Below are 22,206 nucleotides of genomic sequence, written 5' to 3'. Positions count from 1 at the left end.
TCACAGGCTATTGAACAGAGCTAGATAAATTCACAGTTTCTACAACAAATTTTAATTTTAATTATGCTATCACTAAAAGCAATTGTTTTACTTCTTTGTAAATGATTATTTACCCACCACAACAGTTGTTCCAAATTTTCTCTTCCTTCCTTAATCTTCCCTCAGTACTCCTTTCAACTAAGGTTTTTTCCTCACATTTCACAAAAACAAACAAACAAAACAACAACAATCCCACCATGGTATTCACAAAAACTTCCTCTTCCCCCTCCTCCTTATCTTACCTTGATATTCTCTCTCCAATACTGTTTCTTCTTTTACTCCAATTTCTATATAAACTTTTACTCCACCCTTCTATATAAAACTTGATTCCATCTTTTACCATCTTTAACCAGCACTATCACTAACCCCTCTCTAATCTTTGGTTTTCTAACATAATAATTCCTTTTCCAATGCCTACAAAGATGCTAAGGCTTACCCTTGGTCCAAAAGAATCCTCACTTATCCCACCATTCCTGCTAATTACTATCCACCCTTCAAGCCTAGGTCTTTGAAAAAGCCATCTACATTTCCTCTCTTATCACTTCTTAACCTTCTATAGTCTGGTTTTTGACTTCATCACTAAACTGAAAAAGCTCTCTCCTAAATTACCTCTTATATAAATTATCTAAATCACTCTCTACTTGATCTAATAGAGATCTAATAGCCTTTCCTCAGTACTTATCCTGATCCTTCTTCACCTCTTAGATGAATTTGACACAACTGATCACCCTATCCTAAATACTCTCTTATCTGGGTTTTTGTGACACTGTGCAAGACTTGCTTGGCTCTCCTCCTCCATATCCAACTACTCCTTCTCTGTCTTCTTTGCATCATCTATGTCTAACTTCCTCTGGGTGAGCCCCCAAAACTTTGTTCTAGGCTCTTTCCTCTTCTCTTTATATTCTCTCACTTAGGGACCTCATCAGTGTTCATGGGTTCAATTTTTGTCTTCAGTAAAATGACTGAGCTCTGTAGCCATAATCTCTCTCCTGACTTTGTTCTAGGCTCTTTCCTCTTTTCTTTATATTCTCTCACTTAGGGACCTCATCAGTGTTCATGGGTTCAATTTTTGTCTTCAGTAAAATGACTGAGCTCTGTAGCAGTAATCTCTCTCCTGAGCTCTAATTTCTCATCATTAACTACCTATTAGACTTTTTAAACTGGATATCTCTTCTATTTTTTTTTCCATTCTTGATGTCTCATTGAGTCACTCACTTCCATTTATTCAATTCTAATTTGTAGTGAATTATTTTCTTCAGTTAGCTTTTTTACCTCCTTTTGCATTGGGCCAATTTAACTTTTAAATGAGCTGTTTTGTTCATTAGATTTTTTTTTTTCCATTTCACAAATTCTGTTTTTCAATGAATTGTTTTTTTTTCTATTTTGTAAGGAGTTACATGCACATGATTATGTATCATCATATCTGTTTGTAAGGAGTTATATGATCTTTTCCTTTTTACTAAATCTATTTTTTTAAGTTTTCTTCAGATAATTTCTGTGTTTCCTTTTCCAAACTCTACTGCAAAGTACTTATTTTCTTTCCTCATTTTTCTTCTAACTCTCTTTTAAGATCCTTTTTTGTATTATTCCAAGAGAACCATGTGAGATAGAGACTAATATCATTCTTTGGGACTTCATCTGGAGATGATTTGCCATTAGTATTCTCTGTTCTTCTCTGTCTCCATAAAAGCTATCTGTGGTCGGAGTTCTTTTTGATTTTTTGCTTATTTTTTTAAGATTGATGTTTGTTCTTAGGGCAAAGGGGAGATTCCTCTACAAGCAACAGTGACAGTAGTTTTACACTGCCCTGGGCCAGTGCAACTGATTTCCTTCAAGCGCTGTGTGGGCATGGCCAAGTCCCATGTTATTCTGGGTTTCAGAGGCTCACTATTTGCTTTTTGTATTTGCGTTGGATGACTCACAGCTAATCTGCTGATCCACTGACTTCTGAACTAAGACAGAGTAGCCAAAGCTGCTATATTTTGGCTAAGAACCTCCCCGTAGATTGCCCAGCCATAGGATGCCACATCATCCTGGGTCCCTGTGCTATGCCTGCACTTAGCCATATCCCCTCTCCACCCCCATGCCTGATTGGAATAGACCTTTTCCAAAGTTCTTCCAAATTTCTGCTGAAAATTTGTTATCCTTCAAATATTTATGGGTTGTGTCACTCCAAAACAAATTCAGAGGTTTGATCTGGCATTGATCTAAGGGATATCAGGAAGAGCTCGGATAAAGATTGTCTATTCTCTCCCATCTTGTCTCCAACCCCTTTAAACTGGATAGGAATCTTAAATTCAATAAGTACAAAATGAAACTCATTATCTCCCCCCAAAAAAAATCCACTCTTCCAAACTTCTCTGTTACCGTCAAAGACATTATCATCTTTCAAGCCCCCATGGTTCACAACCTTGGTTTTACCTTCAACTCCTCATTTACTGACTTAAAATATAAAATCATTCACCAACTATGTAATTTTTACTTCCACAACATCTTTCAGACATCTCCTTCTCCACTCACTCATAGCTCAGGCCCGTGGCCCATGTACTTCTCATCTGAATAACTGCAAAAGCCACATATTTATATCTCCCTTTTTGAAGTGTTCCTAAAGTTACAGGTTATAACAACATTACTATACTATTAAAAAAAAAAAATCCAATGAGTCTATATTACCATTAAGAGTAAATGTAAACTCCTCTGTCAATTAAGACTCTTCAAAACCTGATTCCTTCCTACTATTCCAGTCTTCTTATATATTATGTCTACATGCTTTCTGAAATCCAGTCATACTGTCTACTCCCTATTACACACAAAATACTCAATACTTAATCTCTGAGATCTGTACCTTTGTACTATCTGTCCCTTATTTCTGAATGTATTTCCTCCTCATCTCCACCTATTGTGACCCAAATTTCCTCCAAGACTTGGTTCAAGAACCATTTTCTATATCAAACTTCTATTACTCTTTCCAGGGACTAATGTCCTTCCTCCCAAACTATCTTGTATTAATTTTATACATTATTTTACACTTCCCCATGTATATATAGATTTTCTCCCATTGGAATGTAAATTGCAAGAATAGAAAGCATTCTATTTTTGTCTTTGTATCTACAGTGTTTATCACATATTAAGCACTTTAAAAATCTTATCTGTTTATTGATTGATTGATCAATGTATAGAAGGCTGAGCCCAAATGCTACTTGTTCAAATGAGACCTTGCCTAAGATATCCAACTTTTAGCAGTCTCCCCACCCTCAATAATTATATTTGTATATATCTTCATACATTTCCAATCCCCCCTCCCCAATAATATGTAACTTCCTGGAAGGGTTGCTATTATTTTTTTTTTTTATCTTTGTGGATCCAATGCCTAGCATAATGCTTCATACTTACTTTCTTTTCTAAAATCCTATAGCTTGATGTACCCATGACCTAAATCTAATTTTTTCTGTTCCACAAAATTCATTTTCTCAGTTACTTAGAATTCTATGGAGCTCTGGGTTTGAAGAAGTTCCATAAAAGTGAAAGCACAGGAGAGCTCCTTAAGCAGGTCAAACACCCTTGAAATAGCAATTCTTTCTCACAAATTCCACCAGGAATCTACTCACAGTGGTGAGACAAATTAATAAAAATAACCCTGTTTTGCCAGAAGAATATTTGTGTTGAAGGTCACAAAAATGGATCATCTTTCTTTGGAGGTTATTGCAATATCACTTTAATGAGAGATACCACTATTCTAGTCAAAGGAAAAAAGAAAATATTTAGGATTTAGAAGCTAGTATAATATTTTTGCAAGCACAATGACCTAAATTCACTTAATCACTAGAATTAGATCACAACACGTGATGTAGTCCCTGTTCTTTGATTAAACAGTATGCTTAACTGTTGGGAAAAACACTTCCCAAAGGGCCTCAGTTTTCCTCATCTGTAAGCAGGTGGCCTTGTTGATCTCTAACATTAAATAATTATGATCATCTCTAGCATTTTTGTTTACCCAGTACACAACACTCTTCACAAACAGCTGGTATACTGTATTAACAAGCCCTATTAGGATGTAAAATGATAACTTCATGAATACAATGTAAATATAGATAAGGCTTTGGACTATAATACAGCAGATGCTCTCTCATGAAGAAGTTAACACTCTACCTACAGAGCAGAACAAGAAGTCAAATTATCATAGCATATTGTATGATAGATTCTGCAGAACAAGAAGTCAAATCTATCATACAATATGTTACTGTATTAAAGTATACCAATAATTTAAGAACTAAGAATAATTTAAGAACGAAGAGTTAGGCTATCTCTAAGAATTTCATTTTAATAAGATATCATTTCATAAGTTAAACAATATCTAGTGATAAATTTACAACATTAACATGCCATTCCAAAGCTGACCTTCAGCATCTCTAGCTATTTCACTACTAAGTTTGTGACAACCTTAGGCCTGGTGACTGTCCCTGGAGAGCTAATGAGGCTTAGGAAAGAACTACAATTATCCTGAAAATTCAGGCCAAATTTAGATTAATGGAAGTTAATGAGATTAATCTAGACCATCAGAGGTCCAGAGGATCCATAAACAAGATCCTACACCTATAACCATTTCTTATCGTTTCAAATACTATTCCTTCCATGTCACAGGTCCTTTCCATGATGCCTTGCCTTTCTCTTTCTTAAAATCCCAAAGTAAAACTAACTCTAAATAATTTTCCTGATTTGGATATTTCTTTTTCCAACTGCACATACCCTCAGCACTTAGGTCCTTAATATTACAATGATCAATACATACCAAGTACTGATAAGTATTAATAATTATTTCCCTAAAATTACTAGAAAAGAATATAAGGAAAAAGAAAACATTGTCCTTCAACTGCTTTAGCAAAAGATGATCAGTAATAACATTATCCAAAATATAAACATTTTCACAGAAATATAATTTCAGTACCAAACTTTAATTTTCCTGAAAACAGATCATGTTAACAATGTTCACTGGACTAGAGTTATAAAGTAACAGCAAAGGACTACAAATATGTGAGTATCTGTAATAAAAATTCAATTCTGTGCTGAGCATAAGCGGTTGAATTTTATATTCTAATAAAACCTTTTCAGAGTTATAAAAAGTTGTTTTCTGTGGCACAGGCAAATGACAGAGATTTGTTCCATCCAGAGCTGATACATACCCAATTCCTCCCAATTTTCTTCCACATCTTAGAACACAGAAATTAACAGTCTACAATGTTAAGAGACACCTAGTGGTACAGCATCCAGTCAGAAAGACTGAGTTCAAATCTAGCCTTAGATACTTAGTAGCAATATGATCCTGAGCAAGTAAATTTATTTCTGTCTCCCTCAGTTTCCACAAATGTAATATGGGTATAAAAGCACCTGCTTCATAAGGTTATTGTGAAGATCAAATGAGATAATTGTTAAAAAATTACAGTGACTGACATAGTTGGCCCTTAATAAATGCTTATTTTCTGTAAGTTAAGATCTCTGAGGAATCACCATACATCCCTCAGATTGGCTAAGATGCCAGGAAAAGATAATGATAAATGTTGCAAGGAATGTGGGAAAACTAGCATACTAATGCATCATTGGTGAAGTTGTGAACTGACGCAACCATTCTGGAGAGCAATTCGGAACTAGGTCCAAAGGGTTATCAGGTTGTACATACCCTTTGATTAACCAGTGTGTCTACTGGGTCTATACCATTATATCATTAAAAAGGGGGAAAGCACCCACATGTGCAAGAATGTTTGTAGCAGCCCTTTTTTGTGGTGGCAAGGAATTGAAAACTGAATGGATGCCCATCAGTTGGAGAAGAGCTGAATAAATTATGGTATATGAATGTTATGGAATATTATTGTTCTGTAAGAAATGATCAGCAGAATGATTTCAGAGAGGCCTGGAGAGACTTGCATGAACTAATGCTGAGTGAAGTGAGTAGGACCAAGAGAACATTTTACACAGCAACAACAACATTATATGTTATGATGGACGTGGCTCTTTTCAACAATGAAGTAATTCAGGTCAATTACGATGGACTTTTGATGAAAAAAGACATCTACATCCAGAGAGAGGACTGTGGAGACTGAATGTGGCTTACAACATGGAATTTTCACTTTTTTTTGTTGTTGTTGCCTGCTTTTTTTCTCTTTTTTTTTTTCTTTTTGATATTGTTTTTCTTGTGCAGCATGATAGGTATAGAGTTATGTTTGGAGAAAATGCACATGTTTAACCTATATTGGATTGCTTGCTGTCTAGGGAAGGGAGATAGGGAGAAGGGAGGGAGAAAGATCTGAAACACAGAGTTTTGTAAGAGTGAATGTTATATATAGGACTGCTTGCCATTTAGGGGAGGGGGTGGAGGGAGGGAGGGGAAAAATCGGAACAGAACCAAGTGCAAGGGATAATGTTGTAAAAAAATTACCCTGGCATGGGTTCTGTCAATAAAAAGTTATTATAAAATAAAATAAATAAATAAAATAAAAGAGTGACTGTTAAGGCTATTTTTGCATGTATTTGAATATTAAAAGCTATTATTAAGAATAAAATAAAATAAAAAATAAATGTGTATTTTACATTCAGTAGAAGGAAAATGGGAAAATCTCTCCCCAATTGATAAAGGTACCCAAAAAGCAAATTATCAAACTCATATATAAACAGGAGACCACAAAATCATACATAATCTTTGTAAGACATACATTGACTTAGAAAATCATATATTAATACTATACATATTTTATTATATTTTTACTTATTTAGTAAAATATTTCTTAATTATATCTTAATTTGTTCAGGCCACATTCAAGAGTGTTATGGGTTGTAAGCAGCTTATAGGGTACATGTTTGACATTTTTGATATATAGCATGTCAGAGAGTTTCTACTGTTCAATTTGTTCATCCTAAGGTCCCTATATTATAAGGCTGAGATTATCCATCTCTTTATTTTGATGAGATTACTCATCTCTTTACTTTGTTTTCTTCCATCTCGTTCTCCACATCTCTCTCATTCTCTCTTTTCTTTGTCTGTCTCTGTCTCTATCTGTATGTCTCTCTCTCTGTGTATGTCCATATCTCTCTGTCTCTATCTCTTTCTCTTTTTTTGTCTGTCTCTCTGTTTGTCTGTATGTCTCTCTCTCTCTTTCTCTCTCTCTCTCTCTCTTTCTCTCTCTCTCTCTCTCTCTCTCTCTTTCTCTCTCTCTCTCTCAAATCCTTCTCCTAACTACCCAACATCCCTCCCCAAAAATGTTTAAATAGCAACATAGCAAATTATTGTGAAAAATGGATTAAAACATTTCTAATATATGAACTTATTATGGAGGGAAACTATATTTTCCCACAAGCCACTAAATATCAAACTTCTTACCTTATTTTATATGTCATTTCTTTCTAATAACTATAGAATTGAAGATACATCCTAGAAGGTCCAGAGGCTCAGAGATATTAAGTGATTTAGCCAAAATCACATAACTTCTAAGTGTCAAAGGCAGGATTTGAATCCTAGTCTTTCTGACTTCAGGTCCAATACTACTATTATACTATACTGCTAGAACTTAGATTATAAAAAACCAATTAAAATTTATATCTCTCTTTAATATTGTCCTTGTTATTAAGAATTATATTACATAATTTTTTTTTAAAAAATTTGAATAAAATAAAATCACTGAATTTGAGAGTATGGAAATTAGGGACACATTTTAGATTTCTCTTTGAAATCTGATATGTGTCTAAAAGTATATCTTAAAGAATTCAGTTTATATTTTCATCTCACAACAATCTTTTGAAGAAAGGTCATATTGTGGCATATTTAAGTATCTCCAATATTTAGGCCCAACAAGAATAGACCTAAAGAGTGTGGTGTGGTATGAGTTTGTGACTCCTAGATATATTTAAAGTTTTGTTTGTAATCTAAATGGGGAAAAAAAACCTTAAACTTCCAAAAGGCTTCTAGGAAAAAAAAAAAAAAAAAAAACATGGGAATTAAAATGATCTTTTGAATTGGTGTCTAGCTCTACTCTAAAAGATAAAGCATACATCATTTTAATAAAATTGGGCACTTCAGTACTTTCCAGCAATAAATTCCATAACAGGCCAGCCATGAGCAATTTAATATTTAATCAGACAGGCTTATAATTTGGAGAAAATGATTGAAAGCACCTCAAATCCTCTATCTCTAAATCCCCTTTGCAACACACACACACACATCCCTTCTATGAACTATCGCAAATTTCTATCCACTTCATAAGAAAGTGTAGCTTTATATGTAGCTTCATAAGGAAGATGTAAATGAGCTCCTGGCATTTCTGTGAGGCTTTGTCTCCTCTCATAAGACAGCTCTCTGAAAATCACCAAATACAGAACATCCTCACATTTTTAACGGCCTTAGGTGATTAAAATCAAGACCACCAATTTTAAACAAATTTAAACTAGACTTTTAATGACTATGAAAAGTCTTCTAGGAGCTATTTGTTTTCAGCTCATCATTTACTCAGAGTTTGTTAGAACAAAGTAGCTCACAGGATTTGCTGAAGTAGCAGAAATTTTAGAACACTAATAATATTAAAAGTTAATAGTGCTGTAGGTTAACTTTATGACCAATTATTCATGCAAGACTGAGCATACTCAAAACCTATTACTGTAAATGTGAAGAGCCATTTTCTTCCCCAAGCTCACATTTCATAATGGTACTTTTTATTTTAATGTGAATGAAGAAAATATAAGACCAATTGGGAAATCTTTTTTAAATAAACTCTTTTCAGTAAATTACTTAACATTTTGTAGTAACAACAAGTGCTTTGTTGGATGGGATGTCATTCTTACCTCCATAGGGAAAGCTTTAAAGTTAACAGTATGTTCAGAACCACGCTGGTTTTCTCTCCCCCAGTGAAATCGGACTTCATATAGTTCAAATTCATGTCCTTGAGGCAATGGTCCTCCTGTAAGAACTGAGGGAAAAACATACATTTTCATTGGTTATTTTTTTTTCTCAAATACATATATTTCTCTATACAGCACACTATCAACATGAGATATTTTCCCAACAATAGTTCTAGGGTGCATCGATGGATTAACTTCATATGGCTAGGATAAAGCAGTTAGACATTATATGGAGCAGCTAGGTAGAACAGTGTCAAACCTAAAGTCAGAAAGACTCATCTTTCCAAGTTCAAATCTGGCCTCAGAAACATACTAGCTATGTAACTTAACCCTGTTTGCCTCAGTTCCTCACTTATAAAGATAAGCTAGAGATAGAAATAGCAAACTACCCCAATATCTTTGCTAAGAAAACCCCAAATGAGGTCACAAAAAAGTTGGAATTGACTGAAACAACTAAATAACAAAAAAGATGGCTATGTCTAAGAGGCTTATGTATATATTCAACAAGCCAAAAATTCATAGTGAATAAGCATTTTTTTTTTCATTTTGCCAATACCTAGCCTACTGTACAACAATCCTTCTTCAGCCTGCCCCATCATTGATACTGATTCCATCCCTGAGTTTCTCAACTCAAATAGGTAATCCCTTGTCCTGTTTTTTCAGATCAAGCCTCCAATTGTATCCCCTCTTTATATGCCATTTATCCTCCCCTCCCTTTCCAGCTCCCCTTTATGTGTTATCTTCCCTTAGTAAAATGTAAGCTCCTTGAGGGCAAAGACAATCCACCTACTTATATTTTTATCCTCAGCACTTTGCATAGGGTCTGGTGAATAATTAATAAATAATTTATCTATCTCTCTATCTAACAATAAGATTAAAGCTGATAATGATAACAATGGATAGGACACTGAACTTAAAAGTCCCAAGTCCTGAGTTTTAAACTCAGTTCTGTCAGTAACAACTTGTGTAATCTTGGATAAGTCATTAAATTTTGAGGGACTATTTTCACATCTATAAAATTAGTTATTTAAAGTTCCATTCCAACTTTAGCCTTATGATTCTTAGTCAAAATAAAATATTTAAATATACTTAATATGCAAAAGTGATTTCAAAGTGAACACCATATTACCATCTATTAACTATTATAAAGTCAAAAGGAAAGATAGAAATCACATTTGGGCATAAATACAGGAAACGGTTTTTAACACTATATAGTCAAAAGGGAAATGATAGCTTCTAGATAAAATACTAAGGTAGTATACCTAACACCAGAATTTGACATAAGGAAGGCTGTGAAGAGTTAATAAGTTAATAAGAGGAAATAGGATAAAGAAGATAGGAGAGATGAGATAAGAGATAGAGAGATGGTGTGATTTTACTGGTATAAGGAATAACCAAATGAATGAACTCCTCTATCAATGCTAGTTAACACATTTTGAACAATTCATAGAGTTCAAGAAATATCCAGGGACACAGACCCTAACTGTGTATCACAGGCAGAAATGTGAACCCAGATCTTCCTAATTTTATGGTCAACTCCTTATAAAATATTCCATGCTACCTGTCAATATGCCAGATCAATAAACAAAACAATTTCCATTGAAGTATAGAATTCCATTTCTAGACAAGATGGCTACCTGAATACAGGCAAACTGTTCATCTCCCAAATACCTATTCCAGCAAAAATTTGAAACGTACTTGAAATAGTAATTAAGAAATCCAGAGAGGAATGCAGACAATAACTTCTTCCACCACAGAAAAGTGCAACAAGTCAGCCAAAACCCCAAATTCAATAAGAATAAAGGCCAGGTCCTTTGAAAGCAAACAAGCATCTCAGCATGACCAGAGATGAACTTGAAAAATTTACAACCTGATATCTGTAGGTAGCAAAAAGCAAAGATTTCCCTGAAAAAGACTCAAAGAAGTAAAAATTCCCAGGGTTGTCAAAAAGACACAGGCAGGAGATCTTAAAATTCCCTGGGAAACAGCAATAATGGAGCAGAGCCCAACATTTAGTCATCTCAGGTATTCCACAAGTCAAAGGTCCTCCCAGAAACCCAATGGATCCAGTGTGAGATGAAGAGCTGATCTGTCACTCAGAAAAATCTCAGGAAGAGATAATGCCTGACCTGGCATAAAACCTTAATTCAGGAACTAAAACTAAAGAGATGAATGGATCAAAGAAAACTCAAAACAGTATTTTTTTTTAATTATGAATTCAAGGAATGCTAAAAAGAGTACCTCTACAACAACTACAATTAGTGATTCAAAGGAAAACATGGACTTTTTAACAAAAGAATTAAGATTAAAAAATTAAAGTTCTGGAGGGAAAAATTGGAAATAGTATAAATAACCTAAGGAAAAATATGGTAAATATCAACTCAAATAACAAATTATCTAAAAACTAGAATAGACATAATAGAAATTAATGATTTCATAAGATAATACATATATATGTATGTATATATAGGAACTACATACTATTTAAACTTATTAAAGCCAGAGGATAAAGTAAAAATAGAAAGAATATCTCCAAACACATCCTAAAATATAAATACCCTGGGAAGATTATAAGCTAAAATCCAAAGCTCTCACATCAAAGAAAAAAATACTGCAAGCACCTAGAAAAAAGCAATAGAACCCCCCCAAAAAAAAGCAATTCCCGTAGTACTATGTGACCACAGACAGGATCACACAGGAACTTGCAGTTTCATAAATGAAAGTAGATCTTAGAATACATTATTTCAAAAAGGCCAAAGATATAGGTTTACAAGCAAGATTAACTTTGCCTTGAAAGCTAAATATAATCCTATAGGGGAAAAAACATATGGCTTTTTAATGGAATAAAACACTTTCAAGCATTTCAGATATAAAGACCAGAAACTGAGTAGAAAAATGTTAAATACAAACAAAAGACTCCAGAGAAATTTAGGTAAATTTACTTGAACAATTGAAAGGAGTTGAAGAATAATACACTGCTAACATTCCAATAGGAGAGAAGAAACTAGTGCTTTCAGAACCATTGAGTCTATTCTGATTGTTTTTGTTTTAAGAGGGTAAACGAAAGAATATACTAGTGTAGAAAGGAAGAAGAAAGAAGCAAAAGTGATATTTCTTGTTATCTAGATGTAAAAGAAAAATCTATAACGTGGGGAAAGGAATAGGAAGAACAAGCATTAGATGAACTTCATTTTTATCTGAAAAAGACAAGAATTGAACACACTCACAGGTTGTAGAAATACAGAGCTCAACAGGAAACAAACTGGAATGAGGAGTGGAGGTGTTGGCGGGGTGGGAGAAGTTCAGACAAAGGCTATAGGAAAGGAAATAGCCTGAAGGCGAAATAAATCCTTTGTCCCTGAAAAAGAGATTAAAAAGAGGGGAGGGGAAGGAAAAGGAAGGGAAGGGAGAGGAGAGGAGCCTTCATCTTTATAACAACAATTATTTGGAAGGAGATCGATGGATGGACAGACACAGATTTTTAAAGATAATTATATAAACTTTCAAATAAAATATTAAATAAGTCTCTTGATATTTTTCATTTAAATAAAAATGCCATGCATAATGTATCATCTGTTCTCCTTATGTTTTTCATTTTCTTACTGAAATTAAGATCATATGCCATACTCAAATTAGTAACTGTTCTACATATATACCTTAAAAGAGTTACCTAGGGGAATGAGCAAAAGTAATTTAAAGATAGTCACTTATCCAGGATGTGTCAGTGACAGAAGTTGAACCCAGGTCTTTCTGGGGCGGAAACTAGTTCTAGATCCAATGGTTCATGCTGCCTCTTCATTTGCTCTAATTTGTTGTTAGGTCATTTAAGTCATGTCTGCCTCTTCCTGACCCCATTTTGGAGGTATTCTTGGCTTTGTCATTTCCTTCTCCACTCATTTTACAGATGAGGAACAGAGGCAAACAGAGTAAGGTGACTTGGCCAGAGTTATACAACTAATCAATATCTGAATCTGGATTTGAACTTGAGTCATCCTGTTCCAGATCAAGCACTCTAACCACTGCCATCATCTAACTGCCCCTCATTTGGTCTAACACAATAGAAGAATTTTAAATCCATTGCAAATTATCCATCAAATTTCATCAAAATAAACATTTTAAAATTGAAGGTCTCTTTTTTATATATTAACCTAATTCTAAATTTGTAACTTCTAAGAATTTTAGCAACTTATTCTCTGAGGATGATAAGAATCTCTTGAGGATTGCAAATCAATTAGGCTACCCAGAGTGTGAAATTTGTGGTCAGAAAGATCTGAGTTTGAATCCTGCATCAGTTATATATATTAGCAGTAAAACAAATAAATAATTCTAATCCTTATTTTTATTATGACAACATTTATTTTGTTGACCCTGGAATTGAAAAACTAAAAGACTTACTTTGGCAGAAAACTAATCCTTTCCACTCAGGAAGTAGCGTTGACTAACTTTATAATTCTCAGAGAAGATTTTTTATGTGTATATTTTGAAAAATTTTTAAAGCATTAGAATGTTCTTTACTATGGTTATAGAAAGACCTTGATCTTTTCAAGTAAATATATAATAATGGAATATTAATTTTAATTAGCCTTTTGTGCCTGGAAAAGCTAGAGATAAGTTATTTATCTTGAAGATATATGTATGCTGATGACTTAATCAAACTACAATTATCAGCTCAGAAAAGCACTACAAAGAAAAATGATAGCATGGTGCCCAATTTCATTGTCAAGACCTTCACAGCATTAAATAGTTCTAAGATGATGGTACAGGAATAAAAAACTAAATAAAATTAAATGTCATTTAATTAGTTGTTATAATTTATGAATTCTTAAGTTTGTACTTGAGACCTCGAATTCCCTCAGTTCTCATTACCAATAAGGATGACTAAGAATATTATCAATACTAGGAAAAAAACTAAATTAAGATAGAAAGTGTTTCTGGATAGTCAAAAGCTTAATATAGAATCATTTTATATACTCTTTGCACACATCCCAATTCTGTGGATTTGAAGAGTTTCTGATTTTTGATATTCAGATTTTTAAAATAGTCTACTAATGTCCCATATTCTCTTGTTAATCACATAGCCCTCAAGACTTGATCTTAAAGCAAACAAGAAATATTATTTACAGTGAACTCAATTTTTCTATCCAAGTTTGGTAGAAGACAAGATAGAAGAAGACAATAGACAAGGTAGAAGACAATTCCTAGCAAATTTCTCTATTCTTTGGTCAGCTCAGCCTTATGTTTAAGGAACTAGAAGATATTACCAAGGCAACCATTTGTTGCATTATGAGTAGGTACTAACAGAAGAGCATGTATGCACATCTTTAAAGCAAAGCAATAAAAACTCTCCCTGGGTAACACAGCATGGTTGCTATGAAAGAGAAAACATGAGGGTTATAGTTATTGCGTCTGGAGAAAATGGAATGAAGAAAAGATGAGATTTTTTCCAACTCTCCACTATACAAATGGTCAAAGGGCTATCAATGGTTCAGATACATGTCACTTCATCATGACTCCTCTGGAAAGGATTTTTAAAAAGTTAGCCTAAGGAATCACAGACAAACAGGATAGCTTTGAAAGTTACAATTTGATTTATTATATATTTCTTATATATTTACAAAGAAAAACAATAGAGATTCTCAACTTCAGATATAATTCCCTTCTGTTCTATTTTATGTGGAAATTCTCATTTAGTTTGATATTTGTTAAGTTCAAATTTTTAAAAATTGTTAACAGTTTTTAAAAAGAGGAGGAGGAGAAGAGGAGAAAAAGAAGAGGAAGAGGAGGAGAAGAAACAAAGAAATAAAGTGTTATGCCACAGTTCTCAGTTTCTCTAATTATACTGACCCAGTCCTGACTCAGTTTCTCTGCTTTTCAAAGTTCAGTCTTGTAAAACCTCCCCTCCCTCTTTATCAGAATATTTGACGAGGATAAAAGATCTTATGTATTAGAATATCAGAATTCCCCTTCCAATCCCAAACTACCTAAATGTCAGATACCGTCTTATCAAGATGCCTCTCCCCATGTCTGGGGTGCTCCCCCTATTATGTCATCTCATCTCCAGAGGCTCACCCCACCCTGTCAGAGTCCAGTTTCTGCTCTCAGGACCCAGACTCCAACCCTGCCTCAACTACCCCCTGAGTCTGAGCCATGTGTATATATGTCATTGAGAACTCTCATTGTTTGCTGGATTCTTGGAGACATAGTCTCATTTAGCCCTGGGACCAAACCATGGATCCATTTAGTCCCAATAAATCTCTCCCATTAAATAAATTATTAAATACTCTCTAATCTCTATCTTGACTCAGTTTCTCCAGCATTACAAAAGAAACAAAGAAAAAAAGAAGAAAAAGAAAAAAATTAGCCTAAAGCTGCTATTAGTAAGATTTCAGGAGCTCCACAAGAGGGATCCCTCTGCCCCCTTCAAAATAATTTTTTTTATTTTAATTTTTTAAATTATCACTTTACACTTTAATTATCACTTACACTTTGAATTCCCTTAGCAAAAAGAAATTTTTTATTCCAAGATAAGAATTAAAATTGAAAACCCAAGGAAAGATGGCACATGGATTAAATTGGCAATGAGGTATTCTTTAAATTGGAGGAAAACCACTAGGAAACAGGAAGAGGGAAAGAGGAATCCAAAGGGAAAACTAAATGGACACAAATTTTGCCTGAATCTAAATTGAGTAGAGATAGGAAGGGCACCAGACTCGGCAATATTTTCTATTTTCTCTAGAGGAATTAAATCACACTAACATCCAATAGTTCTACCAAGCCACATGAAAGAAAATCAAAATCTAACATTATATGAGATATGAGGTATATGATTACTGTGTTTTCATTTCCCTAGAGTGAATGAGTTGATAGACAGAGCCAAGCGATCCTCTGATTCATTCACTTGACAATACCCATTTATGTGATGGTTCTGAATGATTACTTCATAGAATCTCTGAATTGGAAAGAATCTTACAAATCATTTGGTCCAGCCTATATCTAAACAGAAATCCTTCTATAACCTTCCCAACAAAAAAGTTATCTAGGCTCTTGTTATTATAAATATACAACACTCCATGTACATTTCTTTGTTTCCCCAATGATTAGTCCCCAATGACTGCCTTACTGAATAACCATCTCAAATCTCCATGATTTTATTTCTGTGATTATAATACACCCCTTCTTATTCACCACCTATTCAAATCCCTGAAATTCCTTTCAAAGGTCACTCAAGTGCTATCTCCTCAAAAGGTCTTTGCTAACTTTTCTGGATTTTGGTCACCCAAGCATAGACTATTTATTTTGACCATGTTTGGGCTCTATGCTAAATTGTTTTACATGACTTATGATTTAAAATATATGTATAAAGATACTTTAATTATGGAAATCAGGAATAGAGATGATCAAGGATCCACTTTGAAGGAAACTCTTAGATAAAATAGTATCAACAAAATAGTATCTCTTTCCTTCAAATTTGACAAATTTTAATACCACATGGGTTAATGTTCTTCTTTTCTTCTTATTGACCTGAAAGAATCTAGTAACCTGAAGGGCTTACATCATTATGTATTAAGAATCCCAAAATCTTGAATTTGAAAGAGACCTCAAAAGTCCTCTAGTCCAAACCATCTCTAAACAGATTCCCTTCTATAACCTATGAAAGTCTTTACTTGAAAACCTCTAATCAAGTTGACCCCAATATCTCTCAAGGCAGCCTATTCCACTTGTGGATATTTCTAATTTTTAAAAAGATTTTCCATCAAAAAAGCTGGAAATCCTAAATCTGCTTCTTTGAAACTTTTACTTGTTGCTCTTAATTTTATCCTCCAGAACCAAAAAGAAGAAATTTAATTCTTCCACATGGAAGTCCTTCAAATATTTGATCACAGTTATCATTTTCCCTCTTAATCTTCTCTTTTCCATGTTTATTAAGTTTATATATATATATATATATATATATATAAGTTTATTCCTTAAAATGTGTATCTAATCCTGAACATAATATACCATATGTGGTCTTAACAAGGTAGAATTCAGGAGTTTTGAATACTTAATACAAGATAAGATTGGAATCATTTTTTGTTTCTTCTTTGTTATTAATGGCCCTCATATAGTTGAGCTGTGTTGAGCTTGCAGCAAAATTTCTATAAAATATATTCATTACATAAAGGTTAATTTAAAAAAAAAAAAAGGTTTTATACCTTTGAAATAATGTGCCCATAATCTAAGTGTATATTTTTTGCATATTTAATTGCATATTTTGTTTGTAATTTAAAATTTGATAAACAAATTAGTCCTTTAAATATGTACTTTGATATTTAGAGTTTTGAAATTTATAAAGAATTATATTATATAATACACATTATATATATTATTTTCCTGAAGTAAAAATTATCAAATGTTTGATTTTTATATTGAATGTTCAATAATTGTTTTTAGGCCATCCAATTTGCTAAACTGCTTTATTATATGTGAATAAATGATACATCTAATTAGGCTACTAAAATAATGAGATTTTAAAAAACAAATAAGGTATATTGCTTTAAAAGAGCTTTAAAAAAAAAAAAGACTTTTTCGGTAGTATTGCTTTCTAGGCATGTCTACCCATTTTAGACTTTTTAAATTGATTTTTTTGAACCTACATTAAGCTATATATTTATCCCAACTGATATTCATCTTATATAGAGTTAAATTTTCTAGCTTGTAGAAACCTTATGGGAATCCTTACTCTGTTATTCCATGTTTATAATACTTTTTAAATGTATGTTATCTAGAAATTTATTAAGCATGCCAGTTTTTTAATTTTATTTAAAGCTTTGATTAGTTATCATACAGAAAAGGGGTTATACTTGTGTTGCTTGGTTCTGGAGGAAAGAAGCAGGACAAGGTAAAAGATGTAAGAATATGATAAGCAGGATAATTTCAGAAAGACTTGGAAAGACTCATATAAACTAATATAGAATGAAGTGAGCAAAACAGAATATTGAACACAGCAACAGCAATTGTTGGGTGATAAATGTTTATAAATGACTTAGCTATTTTCAGCAATACAATGATCTAAGACAATCCCAAAAGACTTATGATGAAATGTGCTATCTAATTCCAGATAAAGGGCTAATAGTATCTGATATAAAATACTGTTTTTCACTTCCTTTCTTTCCTCCTTCTTTTATTTATTTCTGTTTAGTTTGAATTTTCTTTTACAAAATGATTAATATAGAAAGTTTTTACTTTTACATGATTGCACAGGCCTAATCAATATCAGATTGTTTACATCTCAAGGAAATAGAGGAAAGGAAGAAAGGAATAGAATTTGTAACTCAAACTTTTTTTTTTTTAAAATCAATGTTAAAAGTTATTTTTGCATGTAATTAAGAAAAAAAAATATTACAAAAAAATGTAGCAAGGTTTGATATAAGAACACTTCTTATTAATTAAAGTTGTCTAAAAGTGTAAGGGACTGCTTCAAAAAGTAGTTTGCTTTATTGGAGACCTTGAAATAGAAGCTGATGGTTATAATTATTTGGCAGGGATACAGTAAAAGGGTTTCTAGTTCAGGAATAGGTTAGACTCAGTTTTTTCTGAGGTTTCTTCCCAATTTGAGATTTCTCTGATTTGTGCTCAATCTCTATTGAAATTAATCCAATCAATCAACCAATAATCAGTTATTAAGTATCTACTATATGTCAAGCACTGTGTGGTGGTAGGAACATGAAATCAAAATTTAAATAGTGCTTGTCCTCAAAGAGTTTACATTCTAATGGGAAAGATATGTAAGTATATACAATATGTATATGTTATGTATATGTAAGTATATACAAAAAAAAAAAATACAAATATATGTGATTACTCAACTCCATTCAAAACATGTATAAAATTAAGACAAGGTGTCTTAGGGAAGTGGAGCACAAGCAAATGCTGTTTCAGTAAGATTTCATGTGAAAGGTGGAGCTTAAGCTGATTTTAATAAAAATCCGAGAGTCTAAGAGGCAGAGATGAAAATGAAGTACAATGCCTACTACCTAAATTACAGTCCCTAAAACATAATGGTAATTATATTTCCCCTTTGTTCAAAAATTTTTACATTAACCTAACACTGTCATCTGACATTCCAAAGTTTCAAAACTTGTTCCCAAATTACTTGTGCCTCCTTATGTACTATTATTTATGTATTGTACATCTCAAACAATTCAACATTTCTTGTTCTTCAAATGTGCTACAAAATTTCAGATAATTACACTGTCCATCTCCTGCAATGAATGCCCTCTCCAAACTATTTACCCAAATGTTACACATCCTTCAAGATAATTCTTATATTTTATTCTTGGTCATTAGCACCAAGTAAAAGACATTGGCCTTTATTTGATTTCCCCTGCCTAATCAGCAAGAAGATGAATTGACAGAGAGTATAGAGAAAAGGTGGGAAGGGAAAATAAGCATTTATTAAGTACCTACTATGAGCTAAGCGCTTTAGTAAGTATTTTGTAAATATTATCTCATTTAATTCTCATAACAACATTGCGAGGTAGGTGTTAATAGATGCCCATTTTGCTGAGACAAAGAGAGAGAGAATCTACCAGAGTAACACAAAGAATAAGTGTCTGAGTTAAGATTTGAATTTGTTCTCCTGACTCTAAGCCCAACTGCCTAATTATTGTACCACTGATCTATAGAAAAAGAGACTCAGAGACAAAGACACAAAGATAGAGACAGAGACAGACTCTTCATTACATGGTCCCTAATGCGTATTGAGAGTAGAACTATATGCCCTCACCCTGGAAACTTGTCTCTAGTCTTCACCCAACTTCTCCATTCTTGTTCTGTTTTGCTTTGACAATGAAGTCACCTCCTCTTCTTACACAATACGAAGTTTAAGACCGGTTACCTGGCTCCTGGGCTTCTGTGAATCAAGCAACCAATGGTCCTCATCAAAACATTCTCTGCCAATCCAAACAAATTCACTGTATACCTCTGCACTATGCCTCAAGAGCTGATCCTGTTTCTAATTTTGCAATTATTGAGGGTAGAATTGAACTGACAATTACTTCTTAAATAGATTTTTTGGAAGGGGAGAAACTATATCCTTATTCACTTCATTTATGTGCCAAGTCATTGACCAAGTTTGATCCCCACTTCCATTAGAATGGACATTCAGAATTATGTACTTTTTATAATGTAGAAACAAAAACTTTCTCAGCAAATAGAAATATCAACATAATTAGACAGTCTGCTAGATAGTAGTGAGCCCATAATCCTTTCAACTAATATATCTTTTTATTCTTTCTTCCGACTATACTTTAACATAATGTTTTGTGTTAAAGCTGTGTGATAGAAAGTTTGCATCTTTCCTTGGAGACTAAAAATTACATAAAAGCAGGGACCATATTTATTTCTTCTTTATATCCCCCATGAAATCTTGTATGATAGTTAATACTAAGTAGGCACTAATAAATATTTATGATTGAATTACAGAAAAAATAGAAATTAATGTGATATATCTTTTTTAAAAATATATTTGCTCTTTTGTTGTTGCTTAATCATTTTTAGTCTTGTTCAATTCTTTGGAACTCTATGGGGTATTCTTGGCAAAGTTACTTGGCATTTCTTTCTCCAGCTCATTTTATAGATGAGAAAACTGAGGTAAACAGTTAAATGATTTACTCAGGGTCATACAGTAAATACCTGAGGCTGAATTTGAACTTCAGTCCTCCTGACTCCAGGCCCAGTATTCTACTTACTGTGCCATCTTGCTGTCTTTTTAAAATATTCCATATACTAAATAAAAATATAAACCTATGATGCTATGTAAATTAATAGGCCATATGCACATCTAAAAAGGAATAAGAACTTATTTGCTGGCAACATTTTAAAATTTAAGCAAAATTGCTGAAAAACATTGGGTGTCATATATCTTTGTGAAGAGAAAAAATCCTGACCCTAAAATTAGTGTGGAGAATTACAAAATGCCCAGAAGTAAAAGTTTCCAATTAAGATTTCTATAATAAGTTGCAAGTAAAGAGCATAATGACCTATCCTCATTAGCACTTTCTTCTACACAAATAGTACATTTAAAAAATCCATTATCCTTAATAAGTTTGTCTAATAGTCAGATGGAATATATAACCTTGAGAGATCTTCTATTATGCTTCTTGAAAATGAAAGGGCACAAACCTAAAAATCTACATTTTTTAATTTTCACCTTTAAGTTCCTTTTCATATCACTTTACAGCAATAAAATTAATTTCAATTTTTTACACATTTAAAAATGCACAGTTTCATCCTATGGCACATGAACGAAATTAAGCTCCTTCAAGGATAGCGATTAGTGTGTGCTACTGAAAAATTAAGTTGTATACTTGTCCAGGTATTTGTACTAGTCAGATTGGAGAATGGAAGCGATGACTAGAAGTAAATAAAATCAATCACAGCTTATACTGGTTATACTTCTGGAGTTCTCCAAGAAAATCTGATGAAACTGACAGCTCAGAAATGTCCCATAAGTAGATTTCTCCAAGGTAATAAATATCTGGAAAGAGGAAAATTCTACCTCTTAGATGGAGTCTCAAAGAAATATAAAGCAGTATTTTGTAAAAACTGCTTTTTCATATAATCTATTATTTTAATATAGTCAAAATGAAAAAATAAAAACTTGGGATAGTTTCTCTTCTTAAAATTTCAACATGAACATCTATCAATAATCTTAAAACCAATTAGCTTGTTGTAAACTAGATTGGGAGACCTGCCTTTAAGAAATTACTTAGTGTGGTATTCAAGGACCTCCAAATCAGTCCTAAATTTACATTTCCCCCCAATCTCAGATATTGTCCCCTCTTGTCTTTCACATTAAAGTACTCACTGTCCCCTGAATCAATCTTTCTTACATTCCTTGCACCATTTCAGGCTTTTCTTTATCCTTTCCATCTGTTTATCTTTCAAAATGGAATTCAATGAATTCTTGGTTTTTTCCATAATAACTTCCATGGTCTCCCTATCCTGAAATGATATTTCTTCAAACTTCTAGAGTACTCATTTATCTATATTCTTCATTCATCATTTAATAACATACAAAACTTTTAATTGCTGGGAGGGCAAAAACTGTTTTAGTTTTATCTTTGTATTTCAAGTGCCTTGCTTACATGGGACTTAATAAATGAACTAAAGTCTTGCACACTCTCCTATTTATATCTTACTTCCCCAAATATATTGTAAGTTCTTTGAAGTCAGAGACCAGGCCTATATACTTCTTTGTATTCAATAATTCTTTATAGAAATGATTTGATTTGGGCAAATGTA

General features: G+C 33.0%; 1 protein-coding gene across 1 annotated transcript in view; it reads right to left on the bottom strand.

The window, feature by feature from the left end:
* Positions 1 to 22,206, bottom strand: part of CA8 (carbonic anhydrase 8) — a 156,343-nt gene that overhangs the window by 123,977 nt on the left and 10,160 nt on the right. Inside the window, exon 3 of the mRNA XM_051970151.1 lies at positions 8,863 to 8,987. Within this exon, the coding sequence (XP_051826111.1) occupies positions 8,863 to 8,987 (125 nt within the window). The remainder of the gene's footprint in view (positions 1 to 8,862; positions 8,988 to 22,206) is intronic.

The sequence above is a fragment of the Antechinus flavipes genome, chromosome 1 (assembly GCF_016432865.1).
Source record: "Antechinus flavipes isolate AdamAnt ecotype Samford, QLD, Australia chromosome 1, AdamAnt_v2, whole genome shotgun sequence".
Classification (NCBI taxonomy): Eukaryota; Metazoa; Chordata; class Mammalia; order Dasyuromorphia; family Dasyuridae; genus Antechinus; species Antechinus flavipes.
The sequence above is the reverse complement of the archived record's forward strand: the minus strand, read 5'-3'. Positions and strand labels throughout refer to the sequence as shown.